The sequence below is a fragment of the Antechinus flavipes genome, chromosome 4, assembly GCF_016432865.1.
Source record: "Antechinus flavipes isolate AdamAnt ecotype Samford, QLD, Australia chromosome 4, AdamAnt_v2, whole genome shotgun sequence".
NCBI lineage: Eukaryota > Metazoa > Chordata > Mammalia > Dasyuromorphia > Dasyuridae > Antechinus > Antechinus flavipes.
This window is the reverse complement of record NC_067401.1, coordinates 472,838,626-472,863,566: the sequence shown is the minus strand read 5'-3', so window position 1 is coordinate 472,863,566 and position 24,941 is coordinate 472,838,626. Positions and strand designations below refer to the sequence as shown.

General features: G+C 43.1%; 1 protein-coding gene across 2 annotated transcripts; it reads left to right on the top strand.

The window, feature by feature from the left end:
• The first annotated feature begins 7,818 nt into the window (after positions 1 to 7,818).
• DIO1 (iodothyronine deiodinase 1) lies at positions 7,819 to 23,437 on the top strand. Of its 2 annotated transcripts, XM_051999650.1 has the most exons (4): positions 7,819 to 8,420; positions 10,529 to 10,672; positions 16,991 to 17,190; positions 22,969 to 23,123. In XM_051999650.1, exons 1-4 carry the CDS (start codon positions 7,979 to 7,981, stop codon positions 23,035 to 23,037), a joined length of 855 nt encoding a protein of 284 aa, XP_051855610.1. In that variant the 5' UTR covers positions 7,819 to 7,978; the 3' UTR covers positions 23,038 to 23,123. The 2 variants fall into 2 exon arrangements, with proteins under 2 accessions (XP_051855610.1, XP_051855611.1); XM_051999651.1 differs by lacking the exon at positions 16,991 to 17,190 and having other exon boundaries at positions 8,034 to 8,420; positions 22,969 to 23,437.
• The last annotated feature ends 1,504 nt before the right edge of the window (positions 23,438 to 24,941 follow it).

Sequence of the window (24,941 nt, the reverse complement as noted above, 5' to 3'; positions counted from 1 at the left end):
GGGCCAGTCGGAGAGTTCTTGAGAGGAAGAAGCTACAAGTCGAGATTTCACTGGAATGACATGAAGAATAGAGCTGGCTGGAGGCTGAAGAAAGCAGAGGCAGAGGCTGAAGGACCAGACCTTTGGATTTGGTGACATTCGGAGAGAGCTCTTGGAACCAAGCAGAGAGATAGGCCTCTAAGCTAACTGGGCTATATTGGAGATAATAAAAGATCTGAACTTTGATCACCTGGCTGTGTCTTGAGAAGAAAAAGCTCACTACACTCACATATACTTAGTACTCAGCGTGGTGATGTCATGGTTCTCTAGTTCCCACATATACTTAGTACTCAGCATGGTGATGTCATCGTTCTCTAGTACTCATATATCCTTAGTACTCAGCATGGCAATGTAATGGTTCTCTAATTGGCACATGCTCAGTATATTGTAATGAGTAAATCATACCGAGGTATTTAAGGGCTGAGAGGTCTGGAAATGAGACATTCCATTTTTGACCCTCCTCTTGGTGACTCTCCTGCCTCCTGCCTCCTCCCCTAAGATCAAGGCTGGCCCTGAGCTCCTCCAGAAAGCTAGCCCGACCATTACCTCTACTGATATGAGTTCACAGATGTTGAGTTGCTGACATTTTCCTTAAATGAGCCACCAATCAAAATTATCCCGGGGAGGAGTGACTTGTTCCTTGGGGCCCTAAGAGACCTGTTTAGCCTTGTATTGCTATTTCTACTTTTTTACCACAAATTCCCACACAGTAAATAATTGCTCTAACAGCCACAATCAATTACTGGGTCTGTATCCAAGGAAATCTTAAAGGAGAGGAAAGAATCCACATACGCAAAAATGTTTGGAGCAGCTCTTTTTGTAGTAGCAAAAAACTGGTGAGTGAGTAGATGCCCATTAAGTGGGGGATGACTGAACAAGCTGTGTACATGAAGGTAATGGAATATTATTGTTCTATAAAAAATGAAGAACAAGCTGATTTTAGAAAAAGATTGACATGATCTTGTGTGGGACGTGAGAGACCCCTACCCAAAATAACTACTCAGAGATCACTCAAAGTAGAAAGCAGAAAGATTGTTTATTATAGCTTCTCATGAGAGGGGGGCAGTCCAGCTATGAGATAAAGTATTCACAGCAGAAGGGGGAAGAATCAGTGAATAAACACAGTTTTTATAGATTTTGTTACAAGAGAGTAAGAGAGAATTGGCTGGTGGGTAGGGGGGGAAGGGAAGGCACCTAATTGGTTGTTGCTATCCGAAGAGATTGGAATGGAAGGTTTCTGGCTTAGGCCTTCAGGCTTAAGATAATCAAGCGGACTGGGATCAAGCTAATAGACTAAAATGTCAAACACTGATAAATGTCATCAGCTTAGGTTAAGTAAATATACCTGTAATTAACTAAGGTGTAAGTAAATATAGGCCTTTGCATATTGTATTTATGCAGGTCCTGGGAAACACAGGCATAATGAAAATAAAGAAAAAGAATCCACACATTACTGTAAGTTCTTCATCTCGCCATTCCACACAAACTGACACTGAGCAAAACAAGCAGAACCAGGGATACATTGTACACACACATCGGGCAACTCTGAGAGGCTCGGTTCTTCTCGGGGGTCCAGTGATCCAAAGCAATGCCAATAGACTTTGGACAGAAAAAGCCATCTGGATCCAAAGAGAAAACTAAGGAGACTGAATGTAAATCAACACATGCTATGTTCACTCCTTTTTTTCTGTTTTGTTTTGTTTTGCTTTTTAAAAATCTCCCCTATCTTCTTTGGTTCTGGTTTTTCTTTCCCAACATGATTCATAAAGTAATGTGTAGTGAAAATAAATAAATTTAATAGAAAAAAAGGACAGAATCACACAAGTTTCCAAATGCTCTTAAATGGCCCCCAGTTCAGTTTGGGAAGGTCCCCATTCTTCCGATGGCAACAATGCAGAGTTTCACGGTACCCTAACAGCCGGACTGTCAAAATTTCATAATTTGAAAGGGATTCTGATACTCTCTTTTTCCAATAGTGAGTTATAATTATTTTCTAATTTATTAAAAGAAAATATACCAAGTTGGGAAAGGAGATGGGAGTAGTGGTGCTGATAGAAAGGAGGAAGGAATGGGAGAGGTAAAAGCCAATATGTCCCCAAGTTCTACTATGAGTTTCCATAATTCAAAAAGAAAGAAGTTATAATTGCTAAGCTGACCTTCTTTCTAGTGTTACAGTTGGTTTTTTCTCCAGTCCTTATGCTCTTTTTCTGACTCCCAGTTAATTCATTTATATTCTTCGGACAATTCTTCTATTTTTTTTTAAGTTTTAAAGAGAAGCTGGTATAACTTTTGTTGAAAATTTACTTATAGAAGACTTTGGGGCCTTAGTTAACTAGTCTTAGAACCCCAGAGGTTAAGCCCCAAAGTTAGGAGATGATAAAATTGGAGAATATACAAAATAGATCTCTGATTGCTTGAGTGTTAGCTGTAGGAGAATCTCCATATTAGTGGAGAAGGAAAAAGAACATTTGAGAAAAGGCTATTTTAAAGGGAGCCTCCACTTTAATAAGGAAGCTCTTACTCGGAAAAAAATATCTTCACAGAAAGAAAAACAGATCCAGTAAAACTGAAAAGTTTCCAAATATTGGCAAAATGAAGAATCTAGCAATATCAGTGGCTCATTTGCTCCAAACTGGTTCTGGGAGATTACTCAATAAAATCCCATCATTTTCTAAAGATATAGTAATCAAAAATTCTATTCTTTGGCTCCAGAGCAGTTTCCTTAAGCCATTTGTATTCTTCAGTCAGATTTCATACAGTTTAAGAGCTCTCTCAACAGACAATTTTCACATGATGAAATTGAAACTATTTCTACTCATATGACAGGGTGTTCCAAATCACTATTGATCAGAGAAATGCAAATTAAGACAACTCTGAGATATCACTACCCACTTCTCAGATTGGCTAAAATGACAGGAAAAAATAATGATAAATGTTGAAGGGATTGTGGGAAAACTGGGACACTGATGCATTGTTGGTGGAGTTGTGAACAGATCCAGCCATTTTGAAGAGCAATTTGGAACTATGCCCAAAGGGCTATCAAACTGTGCATACCCTTTGATCCAATAGTGTTACTACTGGGCTTATACCCCAAAGAAATACTAAAGAAGGGAAAGGGACCTTTGTGCCAAAATGTTTGTGGCAGCCCTGTTTGTAGTGGATGGAAACTGGAAATCGAATGGATGCCCATCAATTGGAGAATAGTTGGGTAAATTATGGTATATAAATGTTATGGAATATTATTGTTCTGTAAGAAATGACCAGCAGGATGATTTCAGAGAGGCCTGGGGAGACTTACACGAACTGATGCTGAGGAAAATGAGCAGGACCAGGAGATCATTATATACCTCAACAACAATACTGTATGAGGATGTATTCTGATGGAAGTGGATTTCTTCAACAAAGAGAAGATCTAATTCAGTTCCAATTGATCAATGATGGACAGAATCAGCTACACCCAGAGAAGGAACACTGGGAAACGAATGTAGACTATTTGCATTTTATTTTTTTCTCAGGTTATTTTTACCTTCTGAATCTAATTGTTCTTGTGCAGCAAGAGAACTATATGGATCTGCACACATATATTGTATCTGGGATATACTATAACATATTTAACATGTATAAGACTGCCTGCCATCTAGGAGAGGGGGTGGGGGGAGGGAAGGGAAAAGTTGGAACAGATGCGAGTGCAAGGGATAATGTAAAAAAAATTACCCTGGCATGTGTTCTGCAATAAAAAGCTATAATTTAAAAAAAAAAAAAAAAGAGCTCTCTCTTTGGTCATCCTCTGCTAGACAAGGAGTCAATTGCCAGGATCGTGAACCTAGAATCCTCCCGTTGTGGGGCACCTGCCTGATCCTGGGCTCTGCTGACCTGATTTTCCAGAACCTGGGGTATATGAACCCTCAGAGGAGGGAGGACTTTTTTTTTGGAGGATCTTTGCTGAATTGTCCAATTGGATGTTTTCAAAAAGTTCCAAAGAATCCCTTCCCAGGCAGCATTTTCCCAGGAGGCAAGGGGTAGGTTAGCTCCTGGCATAGTTAGGGGAGAAGTAAACCCTGAGATAATGTGGCCTTGGACGACTGTGTAGGTAGGGGAGATAGTGGGATGAAAGTTATTTTTACTACATGGCATTGGTTTCAGCTGATATTCTTTTCTCCACAGAATAATATTTCTAAGAGCAAAACAGAAAAAAGGGTGGGGCAATATTCCTAGAAAGAGAGATTGCTTAGATGAGGGATCTCAATCTGATCCTTGGATTCATAGGTTCATAACTTCAAGCTGTAAAGAAATCAAAGTCCAACATCTAGTCCAAGTCCAACAGAGAAGGAAATCAAGACCCAGAAAGGTTAAGTAAGATTCTGAACTAACCACTTAATCGAGTGGGGAAAAAGACTGGACAATGGGTCATAGAGGGGAAGAGATAAGAGAAATAAAGGAAGACAGAATAATAATTTAAATAAAGCTCATAAGCTTTACTAGGGAAAGGGCAGACAGAGAGAAGGGAAAATGGAGGAGAGAATCTCTAGAAATAGTTGAATGTGAAAGTAGGTTAACTCTTAAAATCTAAGTACTGACTTAAAAGAGAAAGAGGATTTTTTAAAAGCAATATTAAAAAAGACAAATGGAGGGAATCAAGTCTAATACTTGACTTTAAATAGGAATGGACTAAAAAATTCAATAGAAGGAAAGAAAATGGCAGAAGGAACAAGACAATTAAGCCCAACAATCTTCTGAGAATAAGAAACACACTTCAAAATAAAAGACATAGAGGGAATGAGTACTAAGGCTGCAAAAAAAAGGGACCAAATGAGCAAGAGTTGCTGTCACAGTCTCAGAGTTGATGTCAGGAAGACCTGGGTTCATGTACCATCTCAGAGGGGTATTAACTATGTGACTCTGGTCAACCTCCCTGTGCCTCAATTTCCTTCTCTTGAAATTGGCACTGTGCTGTTTTTCCTCTTCATATTTACAGTTGTTTTTTATGGCAAAATTTCTAAGAAAGTCATTCTCAAATGTCTAAACCTGGCCTTTCCCAGAAGCCTCACCACCAACTGGACTTCCCTGTGGCTTCTCAAACTTAAGATAGCCAAAACACAATTCAAGATCTACCCATATCAACCCCAGCCCTCTTGCTCAGATCACTACCAATATGGTCACCCAAACTGCTCATCTGAGTCACCTTTGACCCCCCCCCCCTTCCTGATCCTTACTCCCACATCAAATTATGGAATCATAGAGTTTGGGCTGTAAAGGTCCTTGAGATTATTTAGTCTTGCAGAGTTGCCAAATTTGAGAGTTGTAAGGGCCCTTAATGGCCACCAAGGTATCCCACTAAAACAGACCAGACAAATGAGCATCTAGTTTTTGCTTGTTAATCTCCATGAAGGGAAGTCCTCCAGTTTTTCCATTAGTAACTTGAGCCTAAATTGGCCTCTTTTCAACCTTTATCCCCACTTCACTTGCTCTCACTTCTGCTCTTAGAGACCAAACAACAAATTTAATCCCCAACAAACAAGCAGTTTTCAGAAGAAGAAATCAAAGCTATCAATAGTCACATAAAAATGTTTTACATCACTACTGATTAGAGCAATATAAATTAAAACAGCTCTCAGGTCTTACCTCTCACCCTTGTTAGATTGGCTAACATGACCAAAAAGGAAAAATAACAAAAGCTGGAGAGAAGATGGAAAGAAGGAACATTGGTGCACTGTTGGTAGAGTTTGGGAGAACAATTTGGAACTGTGCCCAAAGGGCAAACTGTGCATACCCTTTGCTCCAGTAATTCTACTGCTAGGTCTGTATCCCAAAAAGACATCCAAAAAAGCTGTTTGTACAAAAATATTTCTAGCATCTCTTTGTGGTGGCAAAGAATTGGAAATTGAGGGAATGCCTATGAGTCAGGAAATAGCTAAAAAAAAGCTGTGCGTTGAAGTCCAGCTTCAGTAGTGAAATAGGAGTGTGTTATGTAGGGGCCAGGTGGAGAGAATTCGATATGAACTCTTCAGGTTTTATTGATCAGAGAGATAAATATATATACTTCCAATGCTTATAGGCTCGGTATAAAATACATTCTTTGATATTCCTATATCCTTTCTAACAAGCACAATCTGCTGAGATGCAAATGATTAAGCCTGGATGTTGGCTACTTCAGATGTAAACAGTTGAGATACACATCAGAGTAAAATTATCATACAAATGTCCTCAAATACCTTTCTCCCAAATGCCTTTAGTCTCCATTGTGGGCTGCTTTTCCTGTCCTAAGTTCAAAGATATGTCTTGGATTGTTATATAGCTGAGTTTGCATTTTGCTTCAGTCGCCAGATTTCTAATCAATATATTAAGTATGTCTCTGCTCTTATATATAGAAAAGGGAAGTTGGTGAGCAACTGTATCAGCTACTGTAAGTATCAAAAACTAAAATGGATTCTTACCTCCTGGCCAGTCATGATATATGATTTTGATGGAATATCATCGTGATATAAGAAATGATGAACAGGATGCTTTCAGAAATAACTTAACTGTTGCAAATTGGAGCAAGCAGAATCAAGAGAACACCGTACACAGTAATAGCAACATTGTAGCATGGTCAACTGTGAATGACTTGGTTGCTGTCCTCATTACAATGATCCAAGACAATTCCAATGAATCTATGAAGAAAAATGCTCTCTACCTCCGGAGAGAGAGGAACCGATAAATTCTGAGTGCAGATTGAAACATCCCTTTGAAATTTCTTTATTTTCTTGGTTTTATGTGTGTATGTTTTCTTTTGCAACATGACTTATATGGAACTATGTTTTGCATGACATTGCTTGCCTTCTCAAAGGGTGAGTGAGAGAAGAAGACAGAAAAAATTTGGAACTCAAAATTTATTTTTAAAAAATTTTATACTTAAAAATATTAAAATAAAATCACATTTTTTTTGTTTTTTTTTTTTTTTGGTTAAGGATAGTTTGAGGTCACACTCCCTGTGGGACATTACTGGGTCCCACATTAATTTAAGGACAATTCTGCACTGGACATTTACCCCCAGAGATAGTTTTTACATGCCCATGGGTGGCCATAATTGTCTTTTGTTTCCCGAGTTTAGCACAGTGCTTAGGACATAGTAGATACTTAATTAATGCTTGTTTACTGGGAATATTTACACAAACTGTTATAAAGAGAAATGAGCAGAGCCAGGAGAACATTGTATACAGTAACAGCAAGATTGTGGTTTTAGTTTGTTTGTTTTTGCTGAGGCAATTGAGATTAAGTGACTTGCCTGGGGTCACACAGCTAGGAAATGTTAAATGTCCAAGACCAGATTTGAACTTAGGTCCTCCTGACTTCAGGGCTAATGCTCTTGCTCTACCCACTGCACCACCTAGCTACCCCAGTAATGGCAATATTATAAGGGTAACTGTGAATGACTTAGCTATTCTTAGCAATATGAGACAATTCCAAAGGATGAATTATCCTTCAGATGAAAAATGCTAACTGTCCCCAGAGAAAGAACTGATAGAGTTGAATATAGATCAAAACATACTTTTTTAAACTTCGTTTTTCTTGGATTTTTTTTATTTGTGTTTTTTTCATAACATGACTAGTATGGAAATATGTTTTACAGGACTGTACATGTTTAACCTTTATCAAATCACTTGCCTTTCTCAGTAAAGGAGGAAGAGAGTAGGAGAATTTGGAACTCAAAACTTAAAACTTAACAATATTTTTCCATGTCAATGGGGAAGAAATAAAATCCTAAATAAATAATTTAACCAAAATGCTTGCTTATTGATTGATTGATCCCTTAAAACAAATCCAGGACTCACACTTTCCTAAGGATATCTCTGCCCTCACTTGGAACTACGGACATGTGGCATTTAACCCCACCCACTCCAACCAGGCACATGGTTGGGCTTCGTGCCTTTCTGGCACGCAACCCTGGACTTTATACCCCATGGGATGGCTTTGCCAGCTAGATGTGATCTCACCTGCTTTTGATCTTTTCTTCCTGTCTCTTCTTAATCTGTTTGCAGCTTCCTTGCAGACAGCCAGTTGGAGCTCCATCTCCATCATGGCTGGGCTGCTGCTCTGGGTCAGGCGGCTCTGGGTCTTGCTGCAGGTGGCCTGGCATGTTGCAGTGGGGAAGGTGCAGAAGATCTTGTTCCCAGAAAGGATGAAGAGGAATATCCTGAGCCAGAGAATTAACATTAATCAGAACCCTGCGTTTGAGTATAAGAACTGGGGCCCGACGTTCTTCAGCATCCAGTACTTCTTCTTTGTCCTGAAGGTCCGATGGCAGCAACTGGAGGACCAGGCACTACAGGGAGGGCTGGCACCCAACCCTTCTGTGGTCACCCTCAATGGAGAGAGCCGTCGCATCTGGGATTTCATGAATGGTCAGTGAATTGTTCTTCTTCTGGGGGAATAGGCGAGATGGCCCTGGGCATAGGTCAAGAAGTAGCAGTGTCAGATGTCACAAGCCACATGTGACATGGGCAGATCATGGGACCAATCTGGACTTCAGTTTCCTGAAATTCAGATTAGGGAAGCTGCCTCTGCCGTCCGAACAATCCTATGAGTGATTGTATATGAAGATATCCTGTGATCTGTAAAATGGTTGGCAAATTTCTTTTTCTTTTTGTCTTTGAAACTTGCCACAAAGAGACTGCCACACAGTAGGCACTCACTAAATACATGCTTAATTAAATTGAATTGTGGCTGTTCTCTGGTTTGGGTGCAATTCTAGCCTCTCCTTGGAGTCTTATTAAATGATCAAATCCAATTCTATCCCTGATAGTCCTGATGGCAAAGGAACTGACCGTCCATAGCCCAGTTTATGAATGGCAGAGCCCAGCCTCAAAACCAGCCTTCTGGCTTCAAAGTCAGGAGTCCTTTCTGGTCCACCAGGTAGCAGGGGTTGAGCTGAGGAACAAGTGAAATCTGAAGAGCTGCAGGATTTCTCAGAGCTAAACTTGACCCGGATATTTTTGATTGAATCCTGGTGAAAATATCACTACTGCTTCTTTGAGTAAAGACTTCTCCCTGAACAGGAAGGGGGAGGTATAATGGAACAAACTAGATCACTTGAAGAGGCACAAAAGACTTATTACAATAGAGGGAAAGAAGGGAGGGGGATGAACATTGTCAGTTTTGGCTCAGAGAAGGAATAACTGAATCATTCAGTTGGGTATAGAAATTTATTTTATCCTATAGAGAAGTAGGAGGAGAAAGGGGAAAGAAAAGGGTGGGGCTGGGTAGAAGGGAAGATAGAAACTCTAGGAGAAAGGAGTAAAAGAAAAGAGAAGAGATAATAGAAGAGAGGGCAGGTACAGGTCAGGGTACATCAGAAACAAAATACTACTAAGGAGGGATGGGGTAGAAAGATTTCTCCCTTAACACTGCGATTTGCTCTTCAGGAACTACCGGGGACCTCATCTTTGCTCTGTCCTCACATTGCCCCTGGTCTCTCCTTGAGGTCAGGACACGCATTTTCTATTTTGCTTATATGTCTCCAGCCCCTAGCACCACATACCTAGCACATGAGTCTTCCTGACTCCAGACCCAGCACTTTATTCACTTTTCCACCCAGCTGTCCTGATAACTACCTAATCCCACCCCCAATTTTTGCCAGACATGCACAGTATAGAATAGAGAACACTTTAATTACGACTGTATCACAAACTGATGATTCCCCACTCCTCTCTGAGCTTCAGTTTCCCCATTAAAATACAAGGAAGTTGGAAAATATGATTAAGGTTACTTTCTATTCTGACATTCAATTTTGTATGTTCTAGCACTCCCTTCTATAGTCCATTAGCATTCCCTCACAAAACTACCATTTTTTCTCATGGTTCCCTTGAGTTTTGTTATCCTGTGTCCCTACCAATCTAAGGTCCTTCCAGTTCTGACATTCACTGTTCTAGACCTTCCCTCAGCTCTGACATTCCCTCTTCTAGATACCCCATCTCTGACATTCCATGTTCTAAGACCCCTCTCAGCATTGCCATCCCCAGTTCTAAGGTTTCTCCCAGCTCTGTCATTCTTCTAGATACCCCAGTTCTGATATTCTCTGTTCTAGACCCCCCCCAGCTCTGACATTCCCTCATTTAGATAACCTACCTCTGACATTCCATGTTCTCAAGTCTCTTCCAGCTCTGACATTCCTTGTTCTAGAGCCCTCCCAGCTCTGACATTCCCTGTTCTCAGACCCCTCCCATCTCTGACATTCCCTATTCTAGACGCCTCCCTGCTCTGACATTCCCTGTTCTAGACCTCCCCATCTCTGACATTTCCTGTTCTAGGTCCCCCTCAGCCCTGACATTTCATGTTCTAAGGCCTCTCCCAGGACTGCCCTCCCTGGTTCTAAGGTCTCTTCCAGCTCTGACATTCTCAGTTCTAAGACCCTCTCTATCTAAAGCAGTGTAGCAGACCAGGGAGCTTTCTCACTCTCTAGATTCTGTGTCACTGGGCACCAGTATTTTCACAGTCATATTTTTTGTTGCAGGCAGCAGGCCTTTGGTGCTGAATTTTGGAAGCTGCACCTGACCCTCATTTATGTTCAAATTTGGCCAGTTCCAGAAACTCATTGAAGACTTCAGCTCAATAGCAGATTTCCTCATCATCTACATTGAGGAGGCTCATGCTGCAGGTACAAAGCCCTGGGTCCTGAATGGGTGACCTCCATGATGGTTAACAAAGCCTAGAGGACCACTGGAAGGAAAAGATGGTTTCTGGGTCCCTTCTAACTCCAAAGTTCTGTCCTTGGTGGCAGATGACGCAGTGATTACAATAAGGGGCCCGAGTCAGGAAAATCAGGATTCACATCTAGCATTAGATGCTTATAGCTGTGTGATCCTGGGCAAGTCCCTTAATCTCTGTTTGCCACAATTCTCTCAGCAGTAAATAGGAACAGCAACAGCACCGATTTCCCAGAGTTTTGTAAGGATCAAATGAGATAATATTTGTAAAGTATTTCCCACAATGCCTGGCATATGATAGGTACTATATAAATGCTTATCGCCTTTCCCTTAATTCTCCTTCCTCTTTTCGTCAGGCTTCCAACATCTTGCAAGATCTCAGAGATATATGGGCCCCCAGGGAGCATCTTTTCCAAAAAGGTTTAATTGATAAAAACTTAATTTAAAAATCTAAAAATATATGTCACAATCACCATCCTTTGTTATAAGAAAAATAGTCAAGTAAAACAATTCAACGTGTTCAATGGCATTTAAAATGCTCTGCCCCCACTGTCTACTTGACAAATTAGAGGGAAGCAGCTTTTATCGTCATGCTAAGCTGAATCCTGATGTCTTTTTAGGATCCTTTACCAGTATATAGTTGTATTCATTATATACATTATTCCCATGCCCCTGCTTTCTTTGAGAGCTTTTCTTTACTCTGAATCAGTTCATACAATCAGAGTTTCTTTGATTTCTCACTTTCTTTTATGGCATAATAATATCCCCTTCCAGTCATATACCACGGATTGTTGAGTCAGCCCTTACTTGATGGGTACCCATCTTATGTTCAGTTGTTTGTTACCATAAAACCCCCTGTTGCTGTGAATATTTTGGTCTATGTCGGCTCTTTCCTCTCTCAGTGTTGTTGAGAGATAACTCAACAACTGTTGTTGAGTCCACTAGACAGATCTCCAGACCAAAGAACATGAACGACGCTGCCATTTTCCACACATTATTCCAATGGTGGGAGTACGTCTTAGCTATGTCGACTGTGTCTTCCCATGATCCCTCCAACATTAACCATTTCCTTCTTTCACCACCTCCAAATCCAGCCACTGGGGCCCAGGGTGCTGCCCAAACCAGACTAAAATGTAATTGGAAAAAACTTAGCAAAACAAATAAAAATATCACATCGATGATGTAAATTTGCAGTTTTCTAGTCCCTGCATGGCAGGCCAGGATCTAGCTGAGTTTGTTCTACGACATAGCCAACAAGTGGTCGTCTGGCTATTTTTAAAGATCTCACTAAATATTGGGAAGCCTCTCCTTGAACCAAATGAAATCTACCTTTCTGCGACTTTCCCCCTTTACTCCCATGCAAGCTTCGGGGGCCTCAGAACGAAGCATTTCCATCTCCTGGAGGAGAGCCCTTCAGACATTCAAAGGCTGCTCCCGAGCCCATCACCAAGCCAAGGGCTTTCTTCTCCAAGTCACACTGTGGCTGTTCATTTTGTCCAACGTTCCCAACGCCCTTTGGGGTTTTCTTGGTAAAGGTACTGACATGGTTTGGCATTTCCTTACCAGATCATGTCACAGATAAGGAAACCGAGACAACCAGGGTGAAGTGCCGGGATCACACTGTCTGAGGCCAGATTCTACCTGTGGACTTGCCAACGCCAGGGCTACACTACCGTCCACCTCCCCCAAATACACGCTAGCTTTAGTGTTTCATTCATGTCAGGTCCACATCATTGCTGCTTCATATGTATGGACATTTAGCAATTCTCTCTCATCTTTGCCTGAACTCTTAGAAATCTGCTCTCGCAATGTCCCCTGGACCCCTCAGACAGCATCCAGCTCATCCTGCACTAAAACAATAGCTCCTTGGGGGGGGGGGGGACAGTGGTCTGTTTTTTCACTTTGCCTTTGTATCCCAGAGCCTAGACTAGTTGTTGTTGTCCGTTCTTTGTTCTCCCAGAGGACCATGACATCAGGGAGGTGACGCATGACACACAAGTGGATTGGAGGGAGAGCGGGCTGGGCAAGATCCCCTAACTCACATCCCCTCCAGATCCATCTGGGTCCGGTGGCCAGAAAGAGATCAGGACTATGGGAGATGGCCCTGGGAGAGCTCAGCTTTTTTCAGCTAAGATCTTCTACAGGTCTCAGTTTGGCCGAGGCAACACCCATCCAGTGTTTAAGGCTAAGTAGTAAATGCATCTTGGATTCGATTGGATTTGTCTCTAATACAAATGCTCACCTGGACTTTTCTGCTAAAATTGAAACAATTTCTACCTTGGCAACTAATTCCTTCTCATTGATCACAGTAAGTGCAGAAGAATGGTTCCCTCTGCTGCCTGAATAATGAAACAATCGTTTATTCGGTGGAATCAAGAATTTCCTGATGGGTCATTTTGGCAGCGAGAGGCTGATTTGTGTGTTCCTCACAGATGCTCTCTCTGGGTCAAGCACGACACTTATTTCCCAAACCTCTCCTCTTCCTGCCAAGGTGGTCGGTAGTGCAGTCCCATAGGATATCACTCCCTGATGAGTGAAGAAGCCTTTCCCCAGGACTCTCCCCTTCTCCTCTCAGAAAGAAACCAATCTGTACCACACAGAACTCTTCCCCGGCATAGGCAGGACCACAGACCCAACACCCTCCCCACGAGACCCTGAAAATAAAGCCATGGCCCTCAACACTGCTGGGACTGAGATCCAATTTCGTTTCCCTGGTGGCCTTCGTGACCAATGGAAACTGCCCATTGTTACCGACAACTGCTTGCCATAACGAAACCGAGGTTCTTGTTATGAATTACTAGCCTTCAATGGGAAGGTGAGAAAACAAAATAGGAGGTAGCTGTACAATGGATTCCCCCTAGTCCTTCTCCACAACAGTTTTCAAACAGCTCTAGAAAACGCACCAGACCAAAAGCTAATGGGGAGACCCAAGAAAAAGTTACTGTTAGTACTTTTTCCAACCCAGGACGACATGGGGATGCAGAGAAGTCTGCAGATGCTGGGGTTGAGTTTTGGCCAGGATCCTTCTCAAGGAGTATTCCAGCACAGGAAGAGGCCCTGTACCCCAACAAGTGCAAGTCAAGAGAAATGGGTGACAACTGGCCCCTTTGTAGCTCACTAGTCAGATCTGAGTTACAGACTTGGGAGGATGAAGAAAGGGACCCACACTAATCCCACCCCCTCCCCAGCACAGGCCCAGGGGTGAGAGGGTGGGTTCAAAGGCAGGCAGCAGTGGCGTGGCTCAGCTCTCAAGAGCAGAGCAGGGTCTCAGTTGTAGCCCCTAGCCCACAGAGGAGCAACTAAGGCAGGAATGCCAGACCTAGGGAGGCTGTGATTGGGCTGACTGATGGAGGCGAAGCCCAGCAACAACTTATTGCTCTGTTCAGAACCAAAGCCAGGTCAGGACCTTGCAGGAAGGCAGGGATCGGATTTTGCCCTGTCTCACTTTGAGTAGGGAGGTCCCCAGCCTGAGCTGTCCCCGAGATCCTGGACAATACACCGCCCAGTACCCCAGGAAAGCAGCCACAGGATCAGCCCCGACCTTTCCTCCCAAGGTGCAGAGCCTGACCACTGAGCCATCCAGGCCAAAGTCAGGGCACGTGCTGGAAGAAGAGTGAACAAAAAAGGAATTCCACCAGAAAAGGCTGTTACGGTGAAGAGCTGGTAAAGAAAAAAGTGGGAATGAGAGCTACAGAAGAAAGAATTAGAAAAGAAATCCCCATTGTGGCAGAAGAGGCAAGGACCTTGTCTAAGCCACAGAGTCCCAGAGAATTCGAATGGACTGAACCAGAGTTCCTCGTTCCTCTGAGGCAGATGCACAAAGTCGGTCTCGCTCTCGTCCAGAGTCGCCGCTGTCCAGAGGCAGGACCAAGGCAAGAAGACTGCTGATGACTCGGGATGCAGGGGACGGCCGCCGGGCTCTAAGTGCTCCACGGCACCTGCTTCCGTCGCCTTCGTGGCCCTCGGAGCAGTCAGCAGCCCATTCCACGGGGAAGTCTTTGCTCTCGGGGGCAGACATCCCCCTAACTCACCGACAGGTTCCCCTCCACCTGATTTAGCCTGTCTGCTGAAAGGGTTTACTGACTGTGGCCGTGCCTCCTACAGCTTCTTGGAGCCCCAGGTGAGTTAGAGCAAAGGTGGACAAGCAGCCCTCACCCCAGAGGTACCAGTCTTCCCTGAACACACCCTACATCTGAACCCACAGGATAAATAAGTGTGTATGTGTGTGTGACACACACACTCACACACATCAAACACATACTCACACACACTCTTACACACACACACACACATTAAACACACACTCACACACACTCTTACACACACACTCACACACACATCACACACACATTAAACACACACTCTCACACACACTGTTACACTCTTACATACACACTCACACACACACATCACACACATTAAACACACACTCTTACACACACTGTTACACACACACACACATTAAACACACACTCACACACACTCTTACACACACACACACACACACACACACACACACACACACACACACACACTGGCCTGGAGTTCAAATTTAGCCTCAGACACTTGTGTGACTCTGGGCAAGTCACTTCGCCCTGTTTGCCTCAGTTTCCTCATCTGTAAAATGAGCTGGAAAAGCCAACGGCAAACCCTTCTAATATCTCTGCCAAGAAAACTCAAAAGGGATCACAGAGAATTGGACTGAAAACAACTCAAGCATGAATCTGAACATCACCTATATAGAAATTTCTTTGGTTCTGCTTGCCTATACATGTTTATAACCGGGATCTGTCCTAATAAGAGAGGAATGAGAGGAGAGAGGGAGGGAGAAAAGATGGATTTTCACTGATTGAAAAAAATGAAATATAAGTTGAAATAAATAAATATTAGCTCCCGTAGCTGCCTTTGATCGGCAATTAGCACATTCCCACCCGGCCCTGAATGGAAACCACTTTCAGGGCCCTCTCTGAGTCTACTACCTCAGGTTTGAAACAGCTGCTTTGAATGTAAAGTTCCCTGGGTTTGGAATCAAAGGACCTACATCTCAGCCTCAGATGCTATTTATTGCTTGTAAATTTACTAGTTAACTTCCTTCCCGTGTCTGAGCAGCAATTGGACCAGAGGGAAGTTTCTTACCTTTTTGTGTGTCAGGGACTGCCCCTTCCCACGCCCAGCAATTAGTCTACTGACACCTTGGACCCCTTCGCAGAATCATATTTTTAAAGGGATAAAATCCCTAAGATTACCAATGAATCAATTACATTGAAATAGAGCCATAAAAATATTTTTTAAATCCACAGACTCTAGATTAAGATCCTTTGATGGAAGATCTCTTAATTTCTTTTAATGTGAGCAATCAGTTTACCAATACAGCTTTATATAAACCTTCTCAAGATTCCTGATAATAAACTTCCATTTCCACTTTGCTGTCTCGCTGTCTACTTGTCTCCATCTTCATCCGTCTCTCTCTCTCTCTGTATTTTCATACAAGTAAATATTTGTATAAATATAAGCGTATTTGTATGAATGAAGTATTTGTGTATTTTAGCATTTCAGGTATATAAAGATATATTCATTCCCCCAAAAAGCTAGGGACCAGCTGCCTCCTGAGGGGGGCTTCCCATTCCATATTTGCTGGGCCTTAATCTTCCTACTTCTGCTCTTTGCTGGTAGCCCTCTTCTGCTATAATTTTTCACATCCCTGAAGGCAGCTGTTACAATCCTCTGAATGGGGGCGGCTAGTGGCGCAGTGGACGGAGCACCGGCCCTGAAGTCAGGAGGACCCGAGTGCAAATCTGACCTCAGACACTCAACACTTCCTGGCTGTTTGACTCTGGGCAAGTCACTTAACTCGATTTGCCTAAAACAAACAAACAAACAAACAAACAAACAAACAAAAACCCAATCCTGGAATCATCCACCTCATTCAAAGGCATCTCTGCCCTTCCCCTTCCCGTGGCCCGCTGGGGCCTCCTCTAGCTAGCCTCAGGAGCTGCCTGGGCCACAACTGATTTCTCTGTGGTTCAGTTTCCTCATCTGGGCATGACACGAGCTCTTGGGGGCCAGGTTGTTGAAGGATAAGGAGGCTTCCCCTCCTTTCTCCCGACCCCCTGTGTCTGCTGTTTGTGCCCAGCTGGGTGCAGATTGCGTTCTCCATTAGAACATGAGCCCATCGAGGGCAGGGCCGGGCTTAGTCCCCAGTACTTAGCCGAATGCCAGCCCAGAACCCGGCTCGGTTCTGGCTGAGCTGACAGCTCCTTCTCCTCCAGATGGCTGGGCTTTTGCAAACAATGTCGAGATCAGACAGCACCGCACCCTTGGTGAGCGCTTGGAAGCTTCCCGGCGGCTGAGGGACAAGAAGCCCACGTGCCCCGTTGTTTTAGACACCATGGACAACCTGACCAGCAGGAGCTATGCCGCGCTCCCAGAGCGCTTCTATGTTCTCCTGGAAGGCAGGATCCTCTTCAAGGTACCAATGGCTTTGGGTGGGCCTTTTGAAAAAGCCTTGGGGTTCTTAGGGAGCCACAAGCTCGGGGTGAGTAAACAACATGGGGGGGGGCTATCTAGAATGTTACTATAATCTTGGGAATCTAGACTAAGGGGGTCCCTCCTCAGTGGTCCCCGCTCTCACGCATCACACAGTCAGGAGTCTCCTCTGTGGATCCGGGTACAACGGAGCAAGTCCCAAGCAGATCCAGGTCACACAAGCTGAAAAGAGGAAGTGTTCTCCAAGTGGGTTTTGCTCCCGGCTCCCCTTTAGGGGCAGTTGGGGTCAGATCCCCAGTTTGGGGGAGAGGGGCCTCAGATCCCCCCTCTGGCATTTGCCCCATGTGGATTCGGAGAAATCCCCATACTTTTCTAGACTTCAGTTTGTTCATCATAAAATGAAGGAGCGGGACTCCCTCCTACTCTGGCCGGCTGCCCTTCATTCTGTATTTAATGTTTTTCCCATCCCAGAGCACCGAGGGCTGCAGCTTCTGTCAAGCCCCCAATGTTAAGCCCAGACCAGCTCAAGGCTATAGGAGTGGAAAGGAGCAAGAACCTCCCCCAGATTGTGAGCCACACGGTGCTGATGTTTGGGGGGCAGGAGGGAGGCTGTCCTGGAGAGAGCCAAGGACAAAACCTGCAGCGGCAGATTTTGGTTTGGGGTATTGCTACCTGAAAGAGCTATCCAGCAATGAGAGAGTTGGGATAAACACAGAGCACTAGGAAGACCTGACCTCAAATCCAGCCTTGGATACTTAGTAGTACTTTTAGTTCTGCCTGCCTCAGTTTCCTCACCTGTAAAACGGGGATCATTATAACACCTTTCTTGAAGAATTATGAGAAGAAAAGGAGATAAAAGTACTTTATAGACCTTAAAATACAACATAAATGCTAGTTGTAATTGTATTAACCTGTCTTGCTATGTTATGAATCATTGAGCAAATAGGGGAAGTTTTTTTGGTTTTGTTTTATTTTTAATAGCCGGCCGGGGAGAAGATTCTGGGAAGATTGTGGATTAAGTCAGAAAATTCCAGTCTCTTCAGATCCCTCACCCCCCACCCCAAACAAGACAAAATTGTGCCTCCGGGCAAATGTAGATTGGTTAACGTGTGGGATGTAGAAGACCCTTATCCAAAATGACCACTCAGAGACCACTCAGTAGAAAGATTGTTTATTAAATCTCCAGAGGATGAGCTGTCCTGTCACGAGATAAGGGAAACAGAAAGCTCGTGGTAGGAAGGCTAAAGAAGTAGTGAAAATACAAGAGAGGACATCACAAGTAAGAGAGCACTGAGAAGGGGAGGGGGAGGCCTCTAATTGGTTGTTGCTATTTGGAGAGATTGGAATAGAAGGTTTCTGTTTCCTGGGAATCTCCTAATTTCTAGGAAACAGAAAATCCAGCCTTCAGGCTTAATCAAGCAGACAGTGGTCCTGCTAATAGACTAAATATCAATAAATGTCAAATACCAATAAATGGCATCAGCTCAGGTTAAGTAAATATGTTTCTAGCTGGCCAAGGCTCAAGTAAATGTGGGCCTGCACATATTATACACGTCATAGGGGAAACACAGAAATAATGAAAATAAGATACAGAAAAAGAATTCATACGTTCCTGTAAGTTCTTCACCTTATCTCTCTATTCCTTATTCTCATAGTTAAAAACAAATATGAGTTGGGGCAGAACAGTGGTCTTTCTAGGACAAATGGAGAAGGTCAAAATAAAGATTCTGGCTGGACATTTGGCTCACATGAAATATAAACACCTCTAGGCTAATTGTCCAAATAGCAGCAGCTTGAGGTAAGGTGGGTTGGGAGGCAGACTCTGCCCAAGCTGGGGGACCAAACCTTCCTGGTTCTGAATCCAGAAAGATTGAGGCAACCTCTGCTCACAAGGAACACCAGGCTCAGCTATGCTACTGAGACCGGGCCCTGGACAAGAAGGAGTCCGAGCATCTGGTGAGTGCAGAAGCAGTGGGGCAGGACGCCGCTGGCTGTGGGGACTTGCAGGAAGAGGGGGAGCTTAACCTTGGCTTGGTGTTCCAGGCTAGAGGAAAGAACTGAAGGAAGACCTGAAGCCAGAGGCAGTTCTCCTCCAATAGAAGTGATTACAATAACAAGCTCTTGTTAGTTTAAAAAAAAAAAAAGAGTAGGTAAAGGAGAAAGAATAGAAAGATGCTATGGGAATAGGGGAAGATGGGGGTTCATCTTCAGAGAAGGATATTGAAATAAAAAAGCCTTTACTACCCCAAAGAGTAATGTTAAATGGCCACCTGTCCAAAAAGAATTCAGAGAACTCAAAAAAGACTTAAAAATAAAAAGAGAGATATTGAGGAAAAGCTAAAAAAAAGAGCAATCTGAAAAAACAAGATTATGAAAAGAAAATCAACCAATTAGAAAAGGAGATCCAGAATCTTAAGGAAAAAAATGAAACCTTGAAAACTAGAATTGTGTAAAAGGAAGCCAGTAAAGTTATAAGAGATCATATATACCATAATATAATACATAATATTACGTAAAATCATATAATAAAACAAAATGTAAAGAATGAAAAATAGAAGAGAATGTGGCACATCTCATAAGAAAAACAACAGATTTGAAGAAAAAAGAAGAGAAAAGAAGAATATTGGAATATCTGAAAGCTACAACCAAAAAAAGAATCTCACTATAATAATACAAGAAATAATTAAAGAAAATTGTCCCAAAGTGTTAGATCAAGAAGGGAAAGTAGAAATAGAAGAAAATCTACCAATTATCATTTGAAAGAAATTACGAGGAAATCCTACAGGAACATCATAACTAAATCCTGAAAAGCCCAGATCAAGGCGAAAAGATTATGAGTAACAAGAAAAAAAAAAAAACCCAATTCAAATAGAAGGGCATCACAGTTAGATTCACACAAGACTTAGCAGTGGCTACATTAAATGACCATAGATCTTGGAACACTATATACTGAGAAGCAAAAGAACTAGGGTTGTAGCTGCAAGTATCATGTCCATCAAAATTAGGCATTATCCTGAATGGAAAAAAATGGACTTTCAATGAATTGTCAGACTTTTAGGATTTGTGCGGGCAAAAAATTTTACATATAAGATCCAAGAGAAATCTCAGGTAAATATCAATGATTAATTTCAAGGGACTCAATAAGAATAAATTGTTTTAAGTTTAAGGAGATGTAAACCATATATCTACGACTGTCATTGGTAGGTAGGTAGTTTGAAAGAAAGCCTGGGGTAGAGCTGAGTATGATGTGATTCTAAAAAACAAAATTGTGTAGGAAAAGGTAAAAAGAGTAATTATACGAACAAGGTATTAGAGTAATAACTGACACAGAGGAATTAGATGGGGGAGGAGGGCTGATAGTTCTGGAATCCTACTCACAGCAGAAATGGGTTAAAGAGGAAATGCTACATCTATCTATCTATCTATCTATCTTTCTAGAAGAAGTTTTAAATTTAAAGAGAAATAAGAGAGGAGGAATAGGATAAGGGGAATATAACCAGGTGAGTAAATGAATGGGAATGGGATAAAAAGGTAGTGAAAGGAAAGGATAGGACAGAGGAAGAGGAAGGGATCCTTGAAGAGGAAGTAGGTTAAGTAATAACAAAGCAAAGTAGACATAAAATAGAGGAGTTAGCAGGGATAGGAAATAAGAGATACACACATAATAACAATGATCAGGAGTAGGATTTATTAGGAAAAAAAAGAGTGCTAATTATTAATCTCTGAAAAAAGTTAAAGTTAAAACAGATTACCAAAAGAGAAAAATAGGGAAACTATACCATATGTCAGCCATTATTGATCAATATTATTTTATATTATTTAAAACAGCTCAGTAGTATAAGCTTGGAATTTTGTTGTGATGTAGAAAATGGATTTAGAAAAGTATGGAAGGATTTGGTCCTAAGAAGGATAATGTTCTCCACCTTCAGAGAAATAGAGTTCAAACAAGCATAGTATTACCTTACATAAATGTAGATGTGTATAAATGTGACTATAGATATCTACGTAAAGGTGTGTGTGTGTGTGTGTGTGTGTGTGTGTGTGTGTGTGTGTGTATGTTGCGGGAGAGCAGTTTGGTTTGGAGTTGGACATTTGCACAGAATTCTCTTTAAGGCAAAGCTTTATTTGTATATGTATATGTGTATATGTGTAAATATAAATATATCTGTACTTAACTAGAGTCTGCTTAGGGGAAGTGAAAGGGAGGAAAGGGAAAAAAAGAATAAAGTAAAAAGTGCACAGCAGAGAACAAAAGAAAATCTCTAAAAACCTAAAACGGACATTTCCGAATACAATGTGTACTATTTACTATGTGTACTTTCTTGTGTTCTGCTGTGTACATGACAATATTTTTTTCCTTTTTCTAGTTTGAATTTATGTTTCAAATAAATAAATACTTTATAATAAACAAACTTCCCCATCCCTCTGCCCTCTCTATCCGGCACTGGACGCCACAGATAAAACAATTCATGCTTCTAGGACCAAATCTACAGAGACAGGCTAGGAAATGGAGAACCCACAAAAGGGTGGTAGAGAAAATATTATGATCCCCATTTTACAGTTGAGGAAACTGAGGCTCTGTGGGGTAAAGGGCATGTCCAGAATCAGTCACAGAGGGAATGGGGGAGCTGAGATCCAGGCTTGAGTTTCCTAACTCTGAACTCAGAGTTCCTCCCATGGTGCTGTGCTGTCTCTGGCTTCCCCCTACTCAATGTGGGGGAATGGTGGCCCAAATTCTCTCCCTTAATATCCCAAAGGGTTCATCAGCTGCTCTGCTAGGAAATAGTTTCCCATACCTGCAAGAAGGAGGTGAAGGAGGGTACAATTTTAGGGGTCGGGGAATGTTTGATGCCAGCTGACTATTTCTAGGGGCAGCGAGTGGCGTGGTGAATAGAGCACCAGGCCTGGAGTCAGGAAGACTCATCTTCCTGAGTTCAAATCCAGCCTCAGACACTTTCTAGCTGTGTGATCCTGGGCAAGTCACTTTACCCTGCCTGCCTCAGTTTCCTCATCTGTAAAATGAGCCAGAGAAGGAAATGGCTTTTCTATTCTTGTAAACTTAGCAAGAAAACCCAAACGGAGTCAGGAAGAGCAAGGACTTCGACTGAACAAGTGACTAATAATAACAAAGTTTTCTAACGGGCTTAAAGTCTTGCAAACTATTTTATGTCCATTATCTGCACCTTAAGTCCCTGTGGTTACAATTATCTTCATCTTACACATGGAGGAAGTTAAGTGGTTGGCTTGGGGTCCCACAATAAATGGTGAGTACTCCACGGAGACTCGCCACCAAGGGCTTCCCATTCAGCGCTCTCCCCGGAGGTCCCACCATCTGATGGCGGGACGTGCGGTTCGGGAGCGTGGATGAGGACGCTGGCTTGAGATCCATGCTGCTCCCGAGCCACTTTCGGCTTTGAAACCCAGTGCGTCCCTGGTCCTGAGCAGCCGGGAGGCACCCCGCATGCTAATGCCCCCTTCAGAACCAACATGGGGGATTATCCTCGTGGGCAGCCGTAGCTCACTGCCTAAAGTCCTGCAGACTGGGCAGGATCCCGGCAGCGGAGAGCCCCACGTGCGGTTGGCTTTGCCCCCAATCTCTCATGTGACTTCAGGCTTGTTGATTCTACCCTGTATTGTTTACTTACCTGGGACAGGAAGGGGCTGCCCGATGGCACTCTGAGGTCCCTCCACTTCCAAGTACACGTCTTTTGTAGGGACGGAGAATCAATGCCCACCAGAGATGACTTTTGTTCTTTTTCAGGGTGGCCCAGGCCCCTGGCGTTACAACCCGGAAGAGGTCCGCAAGGTCTTGGAAAAGCTAAGCCGATAAAGCTCAGGAAAGTGACCTGGCCAGTGGCGGAGGGGACGAAGGCTTCTCACTTCCCCAAGGCACCAGATCACTCCCACCGGGGCTGGGAGCCGCTAGGCCCGTTGGCTCCAAATGGTCTCATCTGTCTCGGTTCCGCTCCTTGTTCAGTTACACCTAAGTTGGTTTCAGGAAATCGGCTTTTCAGATGTCTTTGAAAGTCTCCTAATGATCCCATGCAGTGGATGCCGGCCTGCCCAGGCCGGATCCATTAGGCAGGTTCCTGTGTCTCAGTCCCGCTTCTGCAAATATTTATTTGTGACAGTCACAGCCTAAAGCTCAGGCCAGCTGGGACTTGATGTGAGAAAACGTTTGTGAGAAGCAGGGAATACATATGGAAGTGATTAAAAAATATCTAATGATCCCCCGGTCTTTTCTTCTCTTTTTCCCAGATGGTGAATGAGAAAATGAGTGAATGAATGATTGACTGATTGGGAAAAAAAGCATTTATTAAGCACTTAATATGTTCCAGACACTGCACTAAGCATTGAGGAAATAAATGAAAGAGTGAGAGAGTCTCTGCCCTCCGAGAGCTTACATTCTGACAGGACACTTAGTACGTACAGGGGAATGGTGGATAGAGAAGGGGGCTTTGGAACAGGAAGTCAGTCACAGGAAGCGTGCCGATTATCGGCACAGATATTACATATCTATCACAGATATAATATATATCGGCACAGATATGCAGAAATAATGGTGGTGATGGCGCCAGTAAAAAAGGGGCCCATTGATACTGGGCTCCCAGCAAGGAAAAGAATTCTAGAGGTGAGTGACTTCGTTTCCCCAAGGTGTGATCTCAGGTCCCCAACCTGCTCCCTCCATCTTTAGTTTCCACTCTCACCAATCCTGCCTTCACTCAAGCCTTAAAAGCTTCTTAATACATTGGTCGCACCCTATTACTGCTCTGCTCAAACGCCTCAGGTGGCTCCCCATGGCCCACAAGATAATAAAAGAGCTACCTGCGGTTCCGACCTTCTTTCACTGTTTTCCTTCGTGCGTGTCCCAGCCAAAGCAGACGGCTAGCCGGCACTTAGCTCGCCTCATGCGGAACCCTCTTGGTCACTGGTCACTTCTCTGCTCACTGAAAAGCTCCTCTTCCTTCAAGGTCCCCTCCAGGTGCCCCCTTCCTTCTGACATTTTCCTCCCCACCCCAACAACAGTGAGCTTTCTGCCTTAGAGATCATTTCCTCCTGACGATCCACCTTTTGGTGGAGACTTGCATGTCTCTTACAAGATGATAAGCTCTTTGAGATCAGAGGTTGTCAGGTTTTTTCTGTTCCCAGGATCCCTTGTAGGGTCCTGCAAAGGGGAGACACTTAAAGGTTTGTGAGATTTAAACAGAATGAAGATAAAGTATCAGGACCTTGTGACATCCTCCCAGGGAGGTGGAGAGCGCCCGGGGTGCGGAACTCCAGCCAGAAGTCCTTCAGCCCTCCGGGACACATGGCTAGAAGGTGTCTATTTATTTTTAATACATAATGCTGTATGAACCATGTAGGGAGAGAAAAATCAGATCAAAAGGGAAAAGCCCTGGGAGAGAAAATAAAAACAGACAAAAGGGAACATGGCAGCTGTTGCTTTACATTCAGTCTTCTCAGTTCTTTCTCTGGATGCAGATGTGGAGAGGGCCGGAGCTCGAAGACGAATACTTGAAGCAAGGATACTTACAACAAGGTGTTAACTCAGTGGGACTGATGAGATGATGGCTCTCTAGTTCCCACATATACTTGGTATTCAGTGTGGTGATGTCATGGCTCTCTAGTTCCCATATATACTCAGTACTTCTCATGGTGATGTCACAGTTCTACAGGTGGCACATGCTCAGTGAGGTCATTGTACTAAGGTATATATAAGGTATATAAGGCTGA